We start from the raw sequence: 20,402 nt of genomic DNA on the forward strand, positions 1-20,402 counted from the left end.
TGACCTGTGTAAGAGTTTTCCTTGAAGTACTGATTAAGATTTGGGCAGAACACACTCATGTAACTTATTCTTTTTTCTCATATTGTGACCTTGAGTCTGTGGTTTGAGGTATACTTTTTTTCGACTTTAGCTTTACAACTCTATTTGTCTTGCCCATGCCCTGCCTGACCACCCCCACAGTTTTTTCTGGCAATGTAAACTCGTGGTTTTCTGAACTATTATAAGAGTTGTGGAATGGTGACTAGTTGAAAAGCTGGGCAAAATGCAGTATTTGTTTAGAGTGAATTGATCGTGAATTTCTAGGTTCACTGAGAAAGGTCTCATGTAAGGCTGAAACCCCTCTTTTAGTTGTATTTTAACATTTTATGTATTTGTTTTTATTTCTCATTTATGCTTTAAATACACAAAAGTCTCCATTACGTGGCTGAGACAAGGTTTTCATTGAGGGAAACAGTGAGGTTTGCCTAGAGAGGACAGTGGATGTGGGTTCAATGCCCCAGACCTTGCAGTGTGAAAATAGCTCAGCCTTCAAGCTTGTGGTCTGGATGTAGAATAACATCTGCAATCATTCTAAAAGGTTGCATGCATCAGGACAAAGTGCAATGTGTGTTTTGACATCTGCAGGTCAGAATCACATGAGTTGAGGAGAAAAGAAAACCTCACAAAACCCCCAGTGACATCACTAATACCAAAGTGCCCCCGTAGTCACGTTTATATTTAAGTCGTGGTTAAGAAATTCATGGGAAATAATATATATATGTGTGTGTGTGTTGGGTGTTGGGTATTTAAGCCTGTTAGTAGGTGGTCCTATGGTAAAAAACGATGGCAAAAGTGAACAGCTATTCTACTTTTGCTCCCAGGATGTGTGGTCAGTGTGATTTTGAAAACTAAACACTGTTTTTCTCCCACAAGAGATCTGTAGGTCAGCTTGAATCAGTCAGCTCCATTCAGTCTACTCTTTAATTTTGTGCTCCAAGTGACAGGAAAATAAAAAGCATGTCGTCATTGCTTCAGATGTTTCTTTGTAAGTTTGATTACAGGAATGAGAAAATAATGGATCTACAGCAAAAAGAGGAGTGTTTTAGTTTTATCCTAAGCTACTTATTAGTGGTCACAGCGGGACAGATGGTTTCAATAATGCAACGCAAATGCAAAGCCATAAGAGAGGCATTTGCCAAGAGTGTGTGGGGAAAGGGACTGGGGACTGAGGTCCCTGGTTTAGCTGACAGTTACGGGGTTTTTCTTTTCCCTTTGAAACTGCAGCTCTTTATCTGACTAACTAAGTATAGAAGCATTCTCACAACGTCTCTTGTAGTAGGTTTCCTAATGAAAATTGAAGCTAATGTTTTTGGAACGTTCACAGGAAGCACAGAGTCAGCAATATCAACATAAATGTGTGAGATTTTGTGAGAATTTGTGTTTTAATGATCCCTGAACTTCCAATCCAAAAGGGTCTCCGCTGAATTTATATGATTTTAAATGGAATATATTTGGGATTTGCAATATGACATAAGACATAAGAAGAACATCACATGGGCATTTTTAACTGTTTTAACAGTAGAAACAGTTTAGTTTGTAAAATACGTGTTTAATTATTTAGCAAAATTTGACCCAGGCCAAAAACGAATATATGACACAGAGAGGAAAATTTGCTTTAACACATAACACATTCAATTCAACATAATAGTCTACTTAGGGCACTACAATGCATGCAGTGTGGCAAGGATTCTTGTAAATGATATCCATACGGAAACTTACCATACAATATAAAAAACAATACGATGTTACCAACAGTATACGGTGGCTGTTATGGAAATCTGCTGCAGCTAACAAACAAGCCCTAATTAACGTGCTGTTATCAGCATTCTGGGAATTTCATGAATGCAAGTCCTAATTATGTTACAATAGAAAGTGAGTGGGCAAGTTTGTGTGTTCTCTGCGTGACCCATGTTTCCTAAAAAGAGAGAGAAAGAGGTTTAATTTTAAGTCTGATTGAACATAAGTTACAAAGTTGCCTCACAGTGCCAATTTCCATACAGATCATGGTTATAAGTGTGGGCCTAGTTATTACAGGGCAACAGAATCCTGAAAAATGTACAGTACTGCTGCTCTTAACGCCTATAGCTATGTTACTGAAGCCAAAGTTTTTTAAAAGTCACTGCTGCTTTCTTCTCCACAGATGGTTTCTGCTTACCAGAATGGGACGGCATTGTTTGTTGGCCTGAGGGGCCTCCGGGAAAGCTTGTGTCCACCTCCTGTCCAGAGTATGTCTATGACTTTAACCATAAAGGTAAGACAGCTAACAGTCACCACCCTGAAGCTCATTTGGTTCAGTGAGACAGCCCCAGGCCGCCCTGGGGCCTGCTGTACACCACCTAGTCGAAACTTAAGCTCCCTTTGAAACCTCTTATACATTTATGCAAGTTTCATTAAGGCAAGCAGAGGATGAGTAATTGACTGTGTAGGAAAACAGCCGCCTAAGCCTGTAATTAAAATTAGACTTCTCTGTTTGATGTCTAGGACTAGCATACCGTCGATGTGACAACAACGGAACATGGGAGCTGGCCACAACTAACAAGACATGGGCCAATTATCACGAATGTACAAAATTCCTTTACCATTACAACCATAGCAATGAAAAGGTGAGATCTGTCTCTTTTCCTTTTACACCCTGATTGACAGTGCCTCCCGCCATAATAATTAAAAGTAATAGCCTCTCACGACGCATTGCCCGAGTAAATTGTTGCATTTTAGAAAAAACTATTGCACCACTTTACCCTGCAATTAAAATCCCTTTAAATATCTGACACATTTTAAACGTGTGTATAAAGTTTAATCTTATTTGATTAAATGTTGAGATAATTACAAGAGGATAATGACAGGATAGCAATGTGTTTGCTTTCTGATATTATGATGCTGTTTTTCAAATATAAACTGAAAAGAGCATCACATTAGTCTTGCAGGATTTGCAAGAAAACACTGGAAAAGTAAGAGCTACCTCAGCATGAAAATCTGAGCCAAATTGCGAGTTTAAACCCAAAGAATCTGCAGTCTTCTTAAGGAAACCCATAAACATAATTTATGTTAATGTGTCTTCGAATGTAAATATTGAATTCACACTGCTGTTTTCATCTTATTTTCAACAACCTCAAATCCTCTACATTCATGCACACACCACACAGCCCAAAGTATGTGGCACATCCATCCGCACATTGTCTGTGATGGCTAAACATCTCATTCCAAAACCATGACCAGTCTGTTGTAATAGCCTCCAGTCTTTTGGGGATGGTGTGGCCACAAGGCTGGAAGTGCTCTGTTGTCATTGTAAGCAGTCGGATTAGCGTTTTTCACTCACTTTAGCCAAACTGCCCAATAAATACATGTGCATACTTTATTGCATGAGGTATGTGTTTTATACATTTTGAGGGAATTCAGTATAAACAAGAATGTCAGCACTCAACAGTGGATAGGATTTGTAGGATGGACACCAACTAGATCCTGGTCTTAAGTGGACTCATATTCTTACTCAACCATTGTTGTGTGCAGATTTTTGTGGAATCACATTGTTTAGCCTTGAATGAAATGCGAGGTAGTCAGAGTTTTTACACATTTTTGCTGTGCTACATTGCAAAGATCAGCTGTCTCGTGTTCATTTAGAGATTTTGAGGATATGTATATAACCTCATTACGGTGCACTTCAGTTTTTTTTTTGTTGTTGTTTTTTATCAAGGGAGCCATTGCAACAGTTAATGACATATATATTTGCACGAATGAAAGCCCCAAACAGATCAACTGCCATACCGAGGACCACCAACACAACTTAGACACCCATTATACGGGTTCTACGTAAATGATAACAGCATTGGGGTATCTGGTTACGTCAGACAGAGTTGTTGGACTTTTTAATGGCTCTCCATGCTGTGTCTTCAGACTCTAAGCTCATGGCTGGAAGATCAAGCCGCTCTACCCACCCGTTCTCATTTCCATCGCCCATATCAGGCTCCATTTCCATCAGTCATCAATCACCAAGTGACAATACATTTTCATGCAGTGTGAAGAACAAGCTTGGAAGCGTGGCTCTGGAAAAATTGCCAATGCAACAAGAACTTCCCTCTTTATCTGAATCCTTTCTTTGCCCTTGGTGATAAGATGCCCTTTCCAATAAAATCACATGTCCAGAGTAATATGGTATAAGTGATTAAGCCCAAAGAATCATTTCTGAACTGTGGTAAATCAAGTCTTATAATGACAAAACAAAGGTAAACTGAATCTTCTAGTTTTTCAGATTCTTTACGTACGGTACATGACTGCCCCTGGAGATCTACCCACATGCGAATTGAAACCAGGTTTAACCAACCCTGTGGCACAAATAAAGCATTAGATGTTGACAGTTGTCTTTCAAAGATCAGACACCTGGTTTTACACATTATTATAAGTTAATAATGTTTATTAACTTATTATACCATTGCAAAACCCTTGCAATGATATAATTTTCAATATTTTATTATAATTCTTTATATGCTTTGTGAGCATGCTACTTTGCTACTTCTGATGATGAAGGAACATCGGAACTAGCTAAATTAAATATGATATTTTTCTATTTTTAACATTTCAACTTAAGGGGATGGAAATTTTTCACTTACCTGTAAATAGTAGTAATTGTACTAGTCTGTAGTAGTACACTCCAAAAATGTCCCACTGTCCAACTGTCCTGTTTACATATAATTGTGTTGCTACAGTTTTATCATTATTACTAGTATTGGTGCTATTATAAATGTTTAGTATCAGAAACATTTTTATTGGCTGTTATACATTCTCCATCATGACAGCTAAATAGAGGAGATAATGGTTTAAAAATAGAAATTTGCAGTAATCTGACTAGAAATTGCAATATAGCAAATGAATGATTTGCTATAGTCTTCAAAGTCTATTTCTATAATTTGTTGCTGCTCTATTAACATAAAAAAACGGATCCTCTTTCAACAGGAGGTCTTTCACCGTCTGTATCTCATCTACACAGTGGGTTACTCCATTTCTCTGGGATCCCTGATGGTGGCTGTCGTCATCCTGGGATATTTCCGGTGAGTCGATGCTATCGCTTGAAATTTTTTTGGCCTTCCATAAACCAATGTTCTCAGGAGCAAGATTTTGATACAGGGTAAATAAGGTTTGAGAAATTGCAGGAGAAGGAGTTTTAACATTTACTGACATGATGTCACAACAATTTTAATCTTTTAATGTTATCTGTTGCAAATATAGAGAGATTATAATCATTTCAAGAAAGATTAAATAAAGAGCCTTCATGGAGAAATTATGCAATTCTGCTTAAGGCACAATAAGCCAAGGGTTTATATTTTGTGTCAGAGCAACAACATGAAACGTGCAAACTATATCAAACATTACCTTTGACTTTTACTTTGACTTCTATCAGACTATGATATGTCTACCTTTAAGGGGACGTCTGCCTTCAGGCTTGGGGTAGTACATGCATTGTCTGACATTTAGGTTCTTTGTTATTTTCAAGCTGATTTCAAGTTTTTGGTGAGAAACTCACCCTATGTGTGTTTTTCTCTTTCACCTCTACTGCAGCATATATAGTAGATGAAACAATTTTTTAAACGTGTAAAAACTAAAAGTGCTGTGGCTGTTTCAATTTGTCTTTCGAGAATAAATTAGTACCAGGAATGTAAGTTTAAGTTTGCAAGTGTTCCCACCAACTGGACTAACTGTAAGACTCAGAAGACTTTCAAAACACTTCCAACTGGCACCAGGAAAACTACGGGCCAAATTAGTTAATAAGTTATCCCAGGGGCCCATCTGACATTTTGGCTCTGGGCTCCGGAGCACTCCAGCAATGTCTCCCCTTCAGCATGTCAGAGTTTAGTCAGGAGAGCTCATAAATGTTTTCCAGGGAGAGGAACGGGATAGTTCACATTAAGAGATGTGTTCAATATCTTTCTCCAGGGAAATGTGGACTAGATTAGTTTGTGCTGCTAAAACCTTAGTTCCCTGAGAGTAGTTTGGTAAATCTTAAGCTCATTATTGAGATTTTAGAGAACAAAATAGCTAAAAATGGATACTGTGGGCTAGTTTCTGTGCCCATTCACCGTTTAAGACGTTTTTATGAGACTTTACACTATTATAGTTCAAATTGGCATAAAACAGTAATTAATAGTCGCTTATATAGCACTTTTATCCAAAGCGCTTTACAATGTTGATTCCCATTCACCCACACACACCAATGGCGGTGGCTGCCATGCAAGGTGCTCACCTTACCCACCGGGAGCAACTTGGGGGTTCAGTGTCTTGCCCAAGGACACTTCAACATGTAGCTGGGAGCAGGTATTGAACCACTGACCCTGTGGTCCATGGACGACAGCCTTTACCAACTGAGCTACAGCCACCAATTTAATTTAATATATACAGGGGAGACTGTGCAGCAAGTGATAGAGTGGTCGTCCAGTAATCCAGTTGTTGGTTCAGTCCCCGGTTCGTCCAGTCACAAGTCGAAGTGTCCTTGAGCAAGAAACTGAACCCCAACTTAGTTGCTCCTGGCAGCAGCTCCCCCATCAGTGTGTTATTGTGAGTGCGAATGGGTGAATGAGAAGCCGTGTAAAGTGCTTTGAGTGCCAATAGGTAGAAAAGTGCCATGAATGACCCTTTATTCAATGAATCGTATCATTGCCTTTTTTCTTGGCAGTGTAATGACATAGCCTTTATAGCTATTGATCCAGCTACTTGATTCCAATAATAGAGCATGAACTCAAGAGCCTGCTCCACAATGAATTGTCACACAGGATGTTTTGGGAGGATTTTGACAGATAAAGTTGTGCTTGTCTTGACGGAAATTTGGACGCTTTTTTTCTTTTTTTTGACACATGCTTGCAATTTTGATTTTACAGCTTACTTTGAGAGCTGAGCAATTCAATATTTGTGCGTTTTAAACCCCTAAATCTCAAGAATGTTATAGTCAGCGTGTAATTTCAGCTGGCACTAATCAGGATGAGTGTTGTTTATGTGTGTGAAAACACTTAAACACGCTTGAATGAAAGTGTGCCAGCCCACACGTACACACACAGACAAACACAATTTTCAACAGATCTATGCTTTGACCTTGCCACTGTTGTTTGTTTTCTCCCTAGACGATTGCACTGCACCAGAAACTACATCCACATGCACCTATTTGTGTCCTACATGCTACGAGCTATAAGTATTTTTGTAAAAGATCTTGTGCTCTACTCTGGATCGGCTTTAGAGAACATGGAAAGGGTCACAGTGGAGGACCTCAGGTCTATCACTGAGGAGCCATTAGCCAACGACACACAGTTTGTAAGTACCCCAATCCATCTCAAGCCTATGAATTCAGCATGAAGTTTATTGGACTTAAAATACAATATAGTCACTTTCCCTCCGAACAAATTCATACTAATGTAGTGCAATGGAAAACGTTTGATTGCGTCATACGAACAGAAAACTGGATTTGTAATGTTGTCGTGTGTTAAACGTTTTGCTTCCAAAGACAAAGCCTTACTCTCAGCTGCTAATTCAAACTGTACTATTTGTCACTGTGCCCAGTTTTGAATTGGCGAGTCCTTGGCTTTCTCTTTCAGTCTTGTTTGTAAAAAATGGGTAAGGACTAGGTTCTTGTCATGCATCCTTTAACACATAAACAGTCTTTAATCCTGTGGTTCTCCATTCTAAGTTAGGGTTAGGCTAAATTAGCTTTATAAAAGTAGGTGGCACAATGAAGCAATACAACGTGCATGCACGTGCTTTTGTACTATATTTTGCATAATGTAGCAAAAACCCCTGGGTAGCTTATTGAAACCAGAATATCAATGCACTGCAAATGTAATTTAAAAGTATTTATTATTCATTAGTTTTTAGTTGTTATAAAAAGTTATCCAGAAGCTTAATTAATTTGTAAAAACTGCGTAAAACAGAACTCCTCGGGTATCCGTCTACAAACTTTACTTGCCTGACTTTTATAGTTTGAGTTTATATTTTCTGGAAGATCCTTTCAACCTCTATCAGATTGGATGAGAAGTGTCTGAACTGCCATCATCAGGTATCTCCAAAGATGTTCTGTGGGATAAAAGCCTGAGCTTTAGTTAGGCCACTCAAAGACACTGAGAAATGTGACCTGAAGTCACTGTAGGCTTGTCTTGGTTTTATGCTTCAGGTCGGTTGTGCTGAAAGGTGATCCATCACCCTAGTGTCAGATCATGTGCACTCTGGAGCAGATTTTCTTCAAGAACCTCTCTGTATTTGGCAGCATATACCATTTCCTCAATTCTGAACAGTCCCCTTGTCCCTGCCATAGAGAACCCCCCAAACCCCACCCCAAAAGCTCTCAGACTTGATGCCCAAAATGCCCAAATGCCAGCTGTGCTCCACCACAAATGTTGGATTTATAAGGAGCAGGCGTCATGTTTGTGCTTCTCCCATGTTCTCCGATCTCTGTAAAGGATTTTCCTGTAGGGCTACTGGATTCAGTCAACACTCTGAAAGGGTCTAACACTGTACCTTTACTGGGATCTATGTCTACAAAGAGTTCTTCTCTGTTTTTCTCTTGATGTGCAGTGTGACTTGTTTGACCTCGCCGGTGTGAGATTTCCTACATTGTGCCCAATCAGTTTGCTCCAATCAAGTTCTAGATAAATCTGTAGGAAAACAAGCAGAATGCATCACAAAATTGCATTAGGGGACTGGATATTTTACAAAGCAGTGATACATCAACATATATATACTGTTGATGAAAATTCAGATGATGGTGTTTTTATATTACCAGGATATTTCACATATAACAGTATAGACAATGTTTGGTTTTTAAAATGATGCCTTCATAATTCACCTTTCACTTTCATACATTTTATTTGTTGACTCAGTAGTTTGATCAAGCTATCTGATTCTCTTTTATGTGTCTGTTCATTTTTATTTATTCTGGAGAGTTACACATCATAGGGTTTGGTAGTGGCAAAAAAAAAAAAAAAAACTTTATGAATTTATTTAATTCCTCAGTTAAGAAAAGAGTCCATAGAAACATAAATAATAAAATCACAAACATACAGTATGTCTGAATAAAAGCATGTAAATACAATTATAAAATTTCCCCATACAAAACCCCTGCTGTAGCCTGAAATAGCTTTTTAGAATACAAACAAATGAGGAAAGATAGACGAGGCATTTATAGGACTGGTAATCACTAAGGAGACAGACGAGAGAAGGAAAAATAATGGCATGACAATACAGCAGCAAGAGCTGAAGCTTGATAATAGTGTGGAGGCTTCAGCTCAATCGATGGCTGACTAAGCCACTGGGGTCTCCGGGGATCTCCACACATCCCGTCAATACCAAAACACACGATACACTTACTGGATTATTATTAACTACTGTTCCAACACAAATCATCTATAATGAGATAAATGTCAATTTCAATATTGTACATTAATGAACACCGGGATGCTCATTTTGAGCCTAGAATTGTTTCTCTGTTCTTTTAATGTTATTCAATCAATAATTTGCTTAACATTGCCTTCCAGTAAAAGTTGCTGGGGCCCAGGGGAAACTTACATTGTTGAAAAAGCAAAATAACATGTAACTTTATGACAAAACCTGCAGATGGCTGCTGTGACACCTCCAGTTTTATAATACTCTGATGCCCGGATTCTTGAGTTCAGTATAAATTATTGTGGTTGTATTGTCAATGCAATGCTCAAATTACATATTTATGTCAAATTACTTAAAAATGAACACAGCCAGTCAGCTGGGACAAAAAAAAACCCTGTCAAACACATTAACTGCTAACATTAATTACTTTTTTGTAGACTAATTATTATATATTACTAATAATATAGTACAGTGTGTTCATGCCCTAAGTTTCAAACTGATCATTGTACATTGAAAAGGTTTAACTACTTTTATTTTTAGATAAAAATGTAAGTGATAGCACTTTCAAATTTTAATAAGCCTAGAATAAAGCTTTGTTGTCCAAAGTAGAAAATGAATCACTGGTGTGTTAAAAAAGAAAAAAAAACTATAACAAAGGCAAATATGCCAAGTGTATATTCAATTCAATTCAACTTTATTTATATAACGCCAATTCACAACAAAGTCATCTCAAGGCACTTTACAGAAGAAAGTCAAGACTGTAAACCCAACAATTCCCCCTTACCAAGCCTTAGGTAACAATGGAGAGGAAAAATTCCCTTTAACGGAAGAAACCTCCAGCAGAACCAGGCTCAGGGTGGGCAGCCATCTGCCCTGACCTGTTGGGGTGAGTGGAAAGTGAAGAGAGAAAAGAAAAAGAGCAACAAAAGCAACAACAAAACACTGTAAAGGTCAGTAGGACCAGTAGCTGTGCACTGGAAAACACACAGCTCCAAAGCCAGAGACACCTGCAGAAAGGGACAGAGAGAGGGAGACAGAGAAGGAAAAAGACAACTACGGGAGAAAACACACAGAGTTAATGACATACGGTGGTGACAATTGTTGGGTGAGAGGAGAGGAGAGAGGGTCAAAGGAAAGGAGCTCAGTGCACCAGGGGGTGGGTCCCCCAGCAGTCTAAGCCTATAGCAGCATAACTATAATTAACTAACTACTATAAATAACTATATTCTTTATTAAAGAGGAAGGTTTTAAGCCTAGACTTAAGTAGAGAGGTAGTCTGCTTTCCGAATCTGAACTGGGAGCTGGTTCCACAGGAGAGGAGCTTGATAGCTAAAGGCTCTACCTCCCATTCTGCCTTTGGAAATTCTGGGAACCACAAGTAGGCCTGCATTCTGAGATCGAAGTGGTCTACTGGGATGATATGGTACTATTCTCTATATTTATGAGGTCTTCTATATATACAGTATTTACCTTAATACTATTTACTAGAAACCCCAAAATCACTATTGACATTGGTTGATTGTGAAGTACACACGTTATCTAAGTCCAGCTATTTATGTAAAACACAGGCTACAGCCATTTGCTCACAAAGACTCTTGTAACATGTTGATGTTTTGTAGGTTTAATAGCTTAGTTTTGCTTGATAACAATATAACATTTGGAAGTTACCACTAGAGACAAATTACATCTCGATGATCATGCCATTATTGGTAGTTTTTTTTTTAAGCCCAGCAACCCATTGAGTGTTTGTCAACATATTTTACAGAAAATGTCAATCCCAAAGTAAATGAAGTCGTTATAATTCATCCACTGGGAATCATGAGTATCTTTACACCATTGTGCATCAGTTCATAAAAATCATTTATCAGGTACATTCACTGAACGACACAGTGTCTCCACGGAAGCTGTAGTATTTGTGAAAAAAGTCCTGCGTGTACCGTATGTGAGACTTTTCTGTCTCCAGGTGAAATATCACCTAGTGCTTTGTTTATAAAGAGCAGACAGATAAACCTACAAGACAAAAGCATTAAGTCGGGCAGTGTGCAAATCAATAGCTCATTGGCTGCCAAAAGATTCTTGGGGCAGTGACAGCAGCAAGTCACAGCACGTGTCAAGGGGGATGGGCGCCTAGTGGGCCGAAGACCATTTCAACAAGATGAAATCACAACAGAGTTGGTCTTTTTTGAGCAGTGTTTGACCTCAAAATCCATGCAACAATGTATGTTGTGAAGGATTAACAAAGGCTTGATGATTTGTTTTATTGGTTTCTTTATTTATTCATGTTTCTCTTCTGGTGGAATTCTAGTACAAAATACTAACATTCATCATTTGGGCGGATTTCAGTGGAGCATTTCAAACCCACGAAGACCAAAGAAAATAGATTTTGAGCGTAAAAGAAATGCTTCTAAAACAAGCAAACAGACAGGAAATGTCAGAATGAGCTGCAGCTGTGTGATTTATTAGACTACAATAAATTGAAGGTTATATCAGAGAGTACAGTATATAAACAGTAGTCTACAGAGGGACAGTCCTGTAGAGGATACTGACTGAATATTTCTAAACTTTGTTGTTACAAGTGGATAGAGGCAAATGTTATTAACGTTTGGCTGACTTCATTGGGCTGTTTACTGCAAACCTGCAAACTAAATCAGAAAAATTCTTATTAACAAAAGTGGACAATTAATGTCTCTTTCTTGTCTGGATTCTATCGCGTGCATCTGAAAGTGTGACCCTCACTATACACAGGATTCATACCAGCTACACCGTAGAGCTTCTGTATTGCTATGAAAGACAGAAATAAGATGATATAAATACAGTTTCTCTACTATATAACAAGTGGGACATTTTTCAGCACTGGTTACTGATTAGGTCCGTTCTCGTCATCTGTTGTTTTTGCATAGATTGGCTGCAAGATGGTCGTGACCTTGTTCTTGTACTTTCTGGCAACAAATTACTACTGGATCCTTGTTGAAGGTCTCTACCTCCACAGCCTCATCTTCATGACCTTCTTCTCGGACAGAAAGTATCTATGGGGGTTTACTCTGATTGGCTGGGGTAAGTTCTGCTTCTTTGCATGCAAAATCTGAATAAAAGTAAAATGGAAATGCTGTAGAATCCGTTGCAGATATTGTAATATTATGTTTGAGGCCACAATAGAATTTGTGAAAAGGCACATAAATGAAAATGGTTCTTACAGTTCCTGCATTGTACACACTGTGCGTGAAAGCTCCATAAGCACAGCGCATACAATGTGGATGCTGTGCGGCCCAGGTTCTACCCATACGAGCAAATTATGGACTTTTGATTGTTACAGTTTAGAGTTTACTTCGTTATGACTTATATTTTCTTTTTCTTTTTCTTTTTTTTCAGGTGTACCAGCTATGATTGTGACTGTTTGGGCAACTGTGAGAGCCATTTTTGCTGACACAGAGTAAGATCTTATTATCTACTGTGAATGTTTCAGCATATGTTATGACTATTCTTTATTATTACTCTAACTTCCGTCTTCTAATGTGTTTGGCGCCTAACTACTTCGGTATTCTTTCAACTAAAAACACTGTTCAAACTTCAAAATCTGTAACTTATAATGTACGTTATTGCTTGTATACAGCTTTTTGATATCTTTAATTTCAACAGTTCAGCTTTTTTACAGCTTTGCTTGGGAAATACTTTCCAACGCGGAAGCATTCACACTGCATTTACTTTTTGGAAATTATTTATTCTTCTTCTAATTTCCGTGTTCCGTAGATTTTTTGGCACTTTTAAGCCTACATTTAGCTAGAAACACTCCTCAAACTTCAAAACCTTCTGCTTATTAGGGGCATGTGCTCTTCCATTCAATTTTTAAATACATTGTATACTTTTTATAATATTTAGCTTTTTTCAGAATATTTTTCTCATTCAAATGAATGAAGAGACTCTTCAGCTCCTCTTCAGCTTTGTCCTAGTTCAGCTTTAACTAGCTGGGTGTACTAGAGAGGCCATTCAAACTTTCATCACAACACTTTTAGCTATTAGTCATCTATTCTGCTTTTTATTATCTTTTACAGTTTTTGAATAATCACAGTTTTTGTTTGTTAGTGAATTTTCAATTTCCTTCAACAGCTGTTTTCTAATCGCCGCCTTGCCTTTTTTTTTTTTTTTTGAGTATCTTCAAATAAAGCATATCATCGTGTTTGGTCAAGCCTTCTGCCACTCAAGTTTTTTTAATTTTGTTAACAGGACTCTAACTCTCATAGTAAAGTGCAATGCCAGTGTGTGACCTGCGTGTTTTTCTTAATGTGATACTTTTTACTTGTATTTAAAAGTGCATTGATGGGAACTGGTCCACTTAATTTCGTTGTACAACTGTTTGTGCAAAGACAATAAAGGTTATTACTTTTATTGTTATAATCAGCAGTCATGGGTGATGTAGCATTAGAAGTAACGGCAGGTGTTTAGCTATAATCGTAATCTAGTATATAGCTATTATATGAAAATCAATCTAAATTGAACACTGTATGCAATTTGTCTACAGGTTTATCAATCTTACTTGCCATTTTAAACAAAAGAAAAAAGGGGAATAATTGCAGAGCTCTCATGTTCCTTAATGACAAACAGCAGTTGAGGTCAACTGAGTAGTTATGGTTACAAGATAAGAACAGTAAGGAAACGTGAGGGGTTCACGTACATAAAGCTTAGAGGTTCACGATATAAAGCGTTACGATTGGAAATATTATATATTTATTTTAACAAATGATACTCGTGTGTAGAACTGTTAGACAAATCTAAATGAGAAAGTGAGCTCCTCGTCTAAATCTCTAGTCTAAATTCATAATTTTGTAAAAGGTTGTCATTAGAGACGACACAGTGGGACAAAGAGATCGTGGGTCATCACATCTAGCAGCTTGCTCCACCTCTTGGTTCCTGTTTCATTGTTGTTTTTCTACTACAGGTGTTGGGACTTAAGTGCAGGCAACTTGAAATGGATATATCAGGTGCCCATTCTGGTGGCAGTAGTGGTGAGTACATGCTCGTTGCTTGAATCTTTCCGGGTTGCGTAGGAAGTGACAGTGTTTCCCTTCACCTGTGGGATGATGTTGGATACGTTATGTTGTCAGTTACACTTAATCTGATTATTGTGTTTCTTTTTTGTCTTCAGGTTAATTTTATCCTTTTTCTGAACATCATCAGAGTCTTGGCAACTAAACTACGAGAGACAAACGCAGGAAGGTGTGACACAAGGCAACAGTACAGGTAGAGGCAGAATTATGACCTTCATTTAAATCTTATGAGAGTAGCCGCTATGATTTGTTCATGATGTAACCTATAGTAGCTGTGATCTGCATTACTGCCTGCGTGATGAAACCATGAGTATATTTACTTTAGGTAGTATTGTATTGCATTAACATTAATATTTTATCCATAAAAAACACAAATATACAAATAAAGAATATATTTGATATAAAATAGGTAACAAGAATATAACTGTACTTAGTCCAAAAGCAACCAAACAAGACATGAATTGAACAAACTGACCTAACACAGTGATTTGTGGAAATACACAGTGTATAGAGGCTTGGCCAAAGTAAAACACCCACACACACACGCACACATACACACACAAATACACACACACCCATGGACTACAGTGACTAGAACTAAATTCAAGTGTACAGAGCAGAAGGTCCAGCCTAAGGAGCCACCTTCACCCTCCATAATACCTTTTGTTCAATGAGGAATATAACAGCCACAGCGACTCAAAGACATAAAATGAAATATTTTTCCTGTACAGAGTTAAAACCTGCAGGTTCTATTCAAACAAAACAAGGTTGATCAAAAGTCCAAATCAAACAAACGAGGGTGTTATTTGTGTATTGTAACAAGAAAACCTTATGTACTTATTTATGCGTACTGTTTGATATTCTTAAATTAATATAACCGTTCTATAATATGCCAGAAAATAGAATAAAACACTTTCTCTCTTAAATAAAACTTGATCTAGTTACTAAGATCTCACATCACATATAGAAAACTGGATAATTGATAATTGTTTTTTGCATTTTATGATAGAGAATGACGTTACTTAAATGACTTAAATAAATAATTGTTTTCATTTTAATTTTTTCAGTTCATTTTGTCTAATGAATAACCAGTCAGTAGTTAAAATTGTGTTAGTTTGTTTGAAAAGTGTAAAACATGGCCTACAAGTGAAGCAATAGGTACAATATACAAATGAACAATTGGCAAATTGACAAGCTGCAGGCAATTAGATGTTTGAGCTTTGTAATGTGGTGATGGATAAGAATATGAATGTTAATGTCTTGTTATTGTTACAGAAAACTGTTGAAGTCTACTTTGGTGTTGATGCCACTGTTTGGTGTTCACTACATCATATTCCATGCCATGCCATATACAGAGGTGTCTGGGGTTCCCTGGCTAATCCAGATGCACTATGAGATGCTGTTCAACTCCTTCCAGGTAAAGCTGCTGCGGAAGAAATGCCAGAAAGGCTAATTTAGCTCTGATATTACAATGTCCTTTCAAGTTGATCACATCTGACAGAACTGATCAGGGTTTTATGTGTCCTCAGGGTTAATGTGTTTATCAAAAAAACACACAGTCTCAGTGTCTCAGGGGGGATCAATTAGTTAATAGTTGCTCATTCTTTGGGAGACTGGGTTGTGTTTATATGTTAATTAAGATAATGAGGAGAGCGAAACCTATTGATTTAACATATCGTAGTAAATATCAAATTATGCAGCTAAAATGTCATATGTGCCCACCATGGAAATCCATGAATAACACAAGTAAAATCCTTCTTTGCTCTCTTCCAGGGATTCTTAGTTGCAATTATATATTGCTTTTGCAATGGGGAGGTAAGAACAATTTTTACATTTACAATGCAAGCCATGCATATTGTTAAACACCGCTAAAGACTTTCTGACTTTCTTGTTGTTGAAGGTACAGGCAGAGATCAAAAAGTCCTGGAGCAGGAGGACTCTGGCCCTGGACTTCAAAAGAAAAGCTCGCAGCGGCAGTAACACTTACAGCTATGGACCTATGGTATCACACACCAGTGTTACAAACGTCACTGCCAGAGGGCCGCTGGCTTTTCACCTCACCACGAGGCTGGGACCAGTGCCTGTAAATGGACACAGGAACCTGCCCGGTTACGTGAAGAACGGCTCAATCTCGGAGAACTCTATACCTTCATCAGCACAGGAGCTCCACATTCCTGAAGAGGAGCACTCAGAGCACACACGGTCGTGTGAGGACGAGAAACCCCCGCGAGTGGTGGAGGAGGAGAGGGAGACAGTCATGTGACCTCCAGGGCTCTGTGTAAAGAGATGAAAAGTGGAAAAACAAATCATGACACAGTCTCAAGATGATCTGAAGGGGATGAGTGCATGTTTCAACACTGCCCGTTTGTCTCCTGTGACTTAGGCCAGAAAGTGGCTCACTAAGGCAAAGAGAGTTCATCACTTTTGTGAGCTGGGCCACTTTTCTTTGAGGGCTGATGATCCTCATTGTTGTGGCCAATTCTAACAAGTCTTTCAACAGCCATTAGCCACAGTGAATGTGTAAGAGGCTAAAACACAGACTCCCATTTCAGATTTCCTCTCCACTGCCATAACCTTTTAATTGTTTTGTGTTTACTTTATTGGCAAATGTCTTGTGCTCAGCTTTTGTGCTTTAAATCTCACTGGTGTTAAATAGTTACAGTAGTTACCAGGAACAGCCTTAATCACCTATGTATATAAAGCCAGCGGGATTTTCAGTGCACTTAGTCGCACATGTGTGGGCAAGTTTTTGGATTAGGTGAGTGTGAGTAGTGTTGGCTCAGCTTAAAAAATATTAATGCAAGTAGTCGGAGGCATCTGTTCATGCTTTCTTGCATGTTATCTCATTTGTTCTGCATTGACTTAAATCCACTTCAGTGTTAAAGGGAAGGTACTCAGGTAATTGAAGTCCTCTGTTGTTGCACACCTATTTTTATATGTTTGAAGTGGTGTTTTAGCACGTTCAACATTTCTCTCCAGAGGATGCTGGCATGTTACACAAGGCTGTTTTAAACACTTTTTTAATGTACGGTGTCTGCTGTTTAGAAAGACCCAGTATCCATCTCTTTTATCTCTTGATTACAACTGATTTCAAAGAGTTCAAATTAGTGTTTCATATTCAGATTTTCTCCAAAACTATAAAAACTAAAAAAAAAAAAATATGATGCCTAGTAATTAAGACGGTCTCTTTTTTGGTTTCAGTGTTAGTTAAGGAAAGAAGAACTCTATGGATATTTCAGTTTTCAAAGGAAGAAACCAAATTTGAAAAACAAATAGGGTGCAAGAAACGGCCATACATTCCAGTTGAATATCAGTTCAAATGGGAATTTATCAAAATGTCAAATTCCAAGTGTGACAGATATGAAGGAAAACTCAGAAATGGCTAACAGTATTTTTTTTTACAGATGGTCCAGTGTTATGCTGCTTTTTGATGTATATAAGTCAAAATGTTTACAAAGATCAGAAAAACGATTAATTGTGAGCTAATAGTGTTCATGTGTATGGATGTGTCATAAAGCTATGTTTTGATGTATATAATTTTCTGTGTTTGTTTACAAAATGTTTGCCATGTTTGATTATGTACATAGTCCATACAAAACAGGTGACTATACTTACATATGACGGGGCATTCAAACTAGCATTTATTGAAGCATTCCACATAATATTTTAAAATCTAACACTTGTAACGTACTGCACTTAACCGGCATACTGTAGTTTGCAGGTTAGGTCACATAATCTATTATACCAAAGAGAAGAGGCCTGATTTGCTGCCAGAGAAATGGTTATTTTGCAGCATTTTATTGTATTTTCATCAGCCATGTTCTTTACAGTGACCAAAAAGTATTAAAGTTACCCTCTTTCCAAAATGCTGGTAGTTAGCACAGGAAAATGTTAATATAAAGCTATTGCTCTTGAATTCCCTATTTGGGTATTTTTTTTATTTTTTTTATGTGGTCTCAAGAGCTGAATTAGCAACTTCTTAGTTTTAGACTAAAATGTCCATATAAATACATGTCGTTTAGAATTTATATATGGTTCAAATAAGTATAGTTTTAGCTCACATTAATTTAATATGTGAGCAAAGCTCCCATATTCCTTTCATCTGGTGAAAACTGTCTCATGGCAAGTGCTCTTCCTCCTGCTGTTGTATACTCTGGTTGTTTCACTGAATTATGCTCCCAGATTCCGGATTTGCTCTGCTGTTACTATATCCATTAAGATTTGTGTTTGACTCAGTTTTAAAAGCTTAATTGCTCCAGCTTGCGCGGGTTTTTGCCTACAAGTCCGTCCAGCATTAAACTTTCTCACTTGTTGCGCCATAAAGCAGATGTTAAAAAGGATTATTTCCTTTTGGCACAGGACGGTAGAGCCGTTGTCCACCAATCCCGCCTGTTGGTTCAATCCCCAGCTCCTCCGGTCACATGTCAAAAAGCAAATAATTTAGCACTTATTTAGCAAATAAGTGACCCCCAAATTAGTTGATCCTGGTGAGCGTTGTCCAGCTGCAATTGCAATTGTATTGTCCAGAATCACTATACAGACATTCAAACTTAGTTGTGAGTAAGTAATTGCAGTAGAAGTCGGAGCATGTTAGACAACGTAAGATATATTAAATATATTAATTTGTTAACCAGACATTTTGGAATGAAATATATCATCCAACAGATGTGTCTGTTTGAATTATAATAACAACACAACATAATAACAAACAATAACAATTATAATAACAATAATAACAAAGGTTTATGGCACAGATGAAGAAACAGGCTGCAGTCAGACAAGCAACTAGTCATGAATGGTTTTAATGTATTTATAGTGATTGTGGACAATACCATTAGTTAAGTAAATTGTAATTGTGCTTTAAATGTCAACTTTGGTAATTATGTTTATTCTTTTTGACAACAAATTCCATGAAAAAACAAAAACACACCGATAACTAACCTGTAGGTATCAACTTTATCGTGGAGCTTGAACAGTGGGCTACGCTGTGGCACCGTTTAACATGTTCCAGTGAACAAGGGCACTGTACGTTCAGCCCTACAAACACTGTCTTAAGGGCAAAAAATATTACCAAATGGATATTAATTCACCACTATGTACTGTCTGATACAGATGCAACATTTACTACATTTTACGTACCATTTTTCCAGCATGGACTAGTAGCAATAAAGTAGTGTTAGGAGATCAGACAAAGACAGGGTACAGAACTATTGAAAGACTGGCTGATACTTTTATGTTTTTGGTGTTTTCATGGTATTTTTGGCAATAAGAAGAACAGAATAATAATTCTGCAGTAGTTTTGGTAATATTGACAGTTCTCATTTCTACCTGCAACTTCCCACTGTTCAAAGCTGATCAAATGAGTAATTAGCTGTGATAGGTGCTACTGGGTCCTTGAGGACCACACAAATTGGTCCCATCTTGGACATCTCCATAGGGATTGGTCATAATTGCAACTTGAGGTTGAGTGGGTTGAACACATTAGCAATTAAAGCTGGCTGCAGGCGACATTCATGAAAAAGAAAGACTGAGGTTGAAGGACTCATTTGTCACTTGATAATCATATTGTACTGTCAATAAAGTTGTAGTATACAACACTTATTGCTAATGGGCAGGTAAACATTATGTTATCATTGTGTAATACAAGATGAATTTGTCATTAAAAGTTCAGGCATGAAAATCTTTTATTAAAAAAAAAACACTTTAAAATTTTTATTTGAGCACTTTAATACCATGTAATATACATCAGTTTGTTCTGGTTGTATCATATAAAATGATTGTGTTTTGGAATTGAGTGTACAATAAGGCCAAGAATCATAGAGCTAATGTTTTATTTCATTGTTTTAAAAATACCTCTTATGGACGTATAAAATGTGTCTCATTGTCTTTTATTTATCGTGTTTCTCAATGTACTCAATGGAGTTGACATCAGTCTTCGGGCAGCGTGTGGGCAGTGTGTTTTAAGACGCA

At 37.6% G+C, this 20,402-nt stretch overlaps 1 protein-coding gene across 5 annotated transcripts in view; it reads left to right on the forward strand.

Annotated features, from left to right (window-relative positions):
• The window catches only part of pth1r (parathyroid hormone 1 receptor), a 45,320-nt gene extending 25,016 nt beyond the window's left edge, over positions 1–20,304 (forward strand). For 2 of the 5 annotated variants that reach the window (XM_067474038.1, XM_067474039.1), the window contains 11 exons: positions 2,180–2,290; positions 2,521–2,642; positions 4,987–5,081; positions 7,143–7,329; positions 12,291–12,444; positions 12,760–12,820; positions 14,324–14,390; positions 14,531–14,625; positions 15,708–15,849; positions 16,206–16,247; positions 16,333–20,304. In XM_067474038.1, the coding sequence (XP_067330139.1) occupies positions 2,180–2,290; positions 2,521–2,642; positions 4,987–5,081; positions 7,143–7,329; positions 12,291–12,444; positions 12,760–12,820; positions 14,324–14,390; positions 14,531–14,625; positions 15,708–15,849; positions 16,206–16,247; positions 16,333–16,695 (1,439 nt within the window). In that variant the 3' untranslated portion in view covers positions 16,696–20,304. The remainder of the gene's footprint in view (positions 1–2,179; positions 2,291–2,520; positions 2,643–4,986; positions 5,082–7,142; positions 7,330–12,290; positions 12,445–12,759; positions 12,821–14,323; positions 14,391–14,530; positions 14,626–15,707; positions 15,850–16,205; positions 16,248–16,332) is intronic. The other 3 variants (XM_067474041.1, XM_067474040.1, XM_067474042.1) reach the window with 2 other exon arrangements.
• The last annotated feature ends 98 nt before the right edge of the window (positions 20,305–20,402 follow it).

The sequence above is a fragment of the Channa argus genome, chromosome 14 (assembly GCF_033026475.1).
Source record: "Channa argus isolate prfri chromosome 14, Channa argus male v1.0, whole genome shotgun sequence".
Lineage (NCBI taxonomy): Eukaryota > Metazoa > Chordata > Actinopteri > Anabantiformes > Channidae > Channa > Channa argus.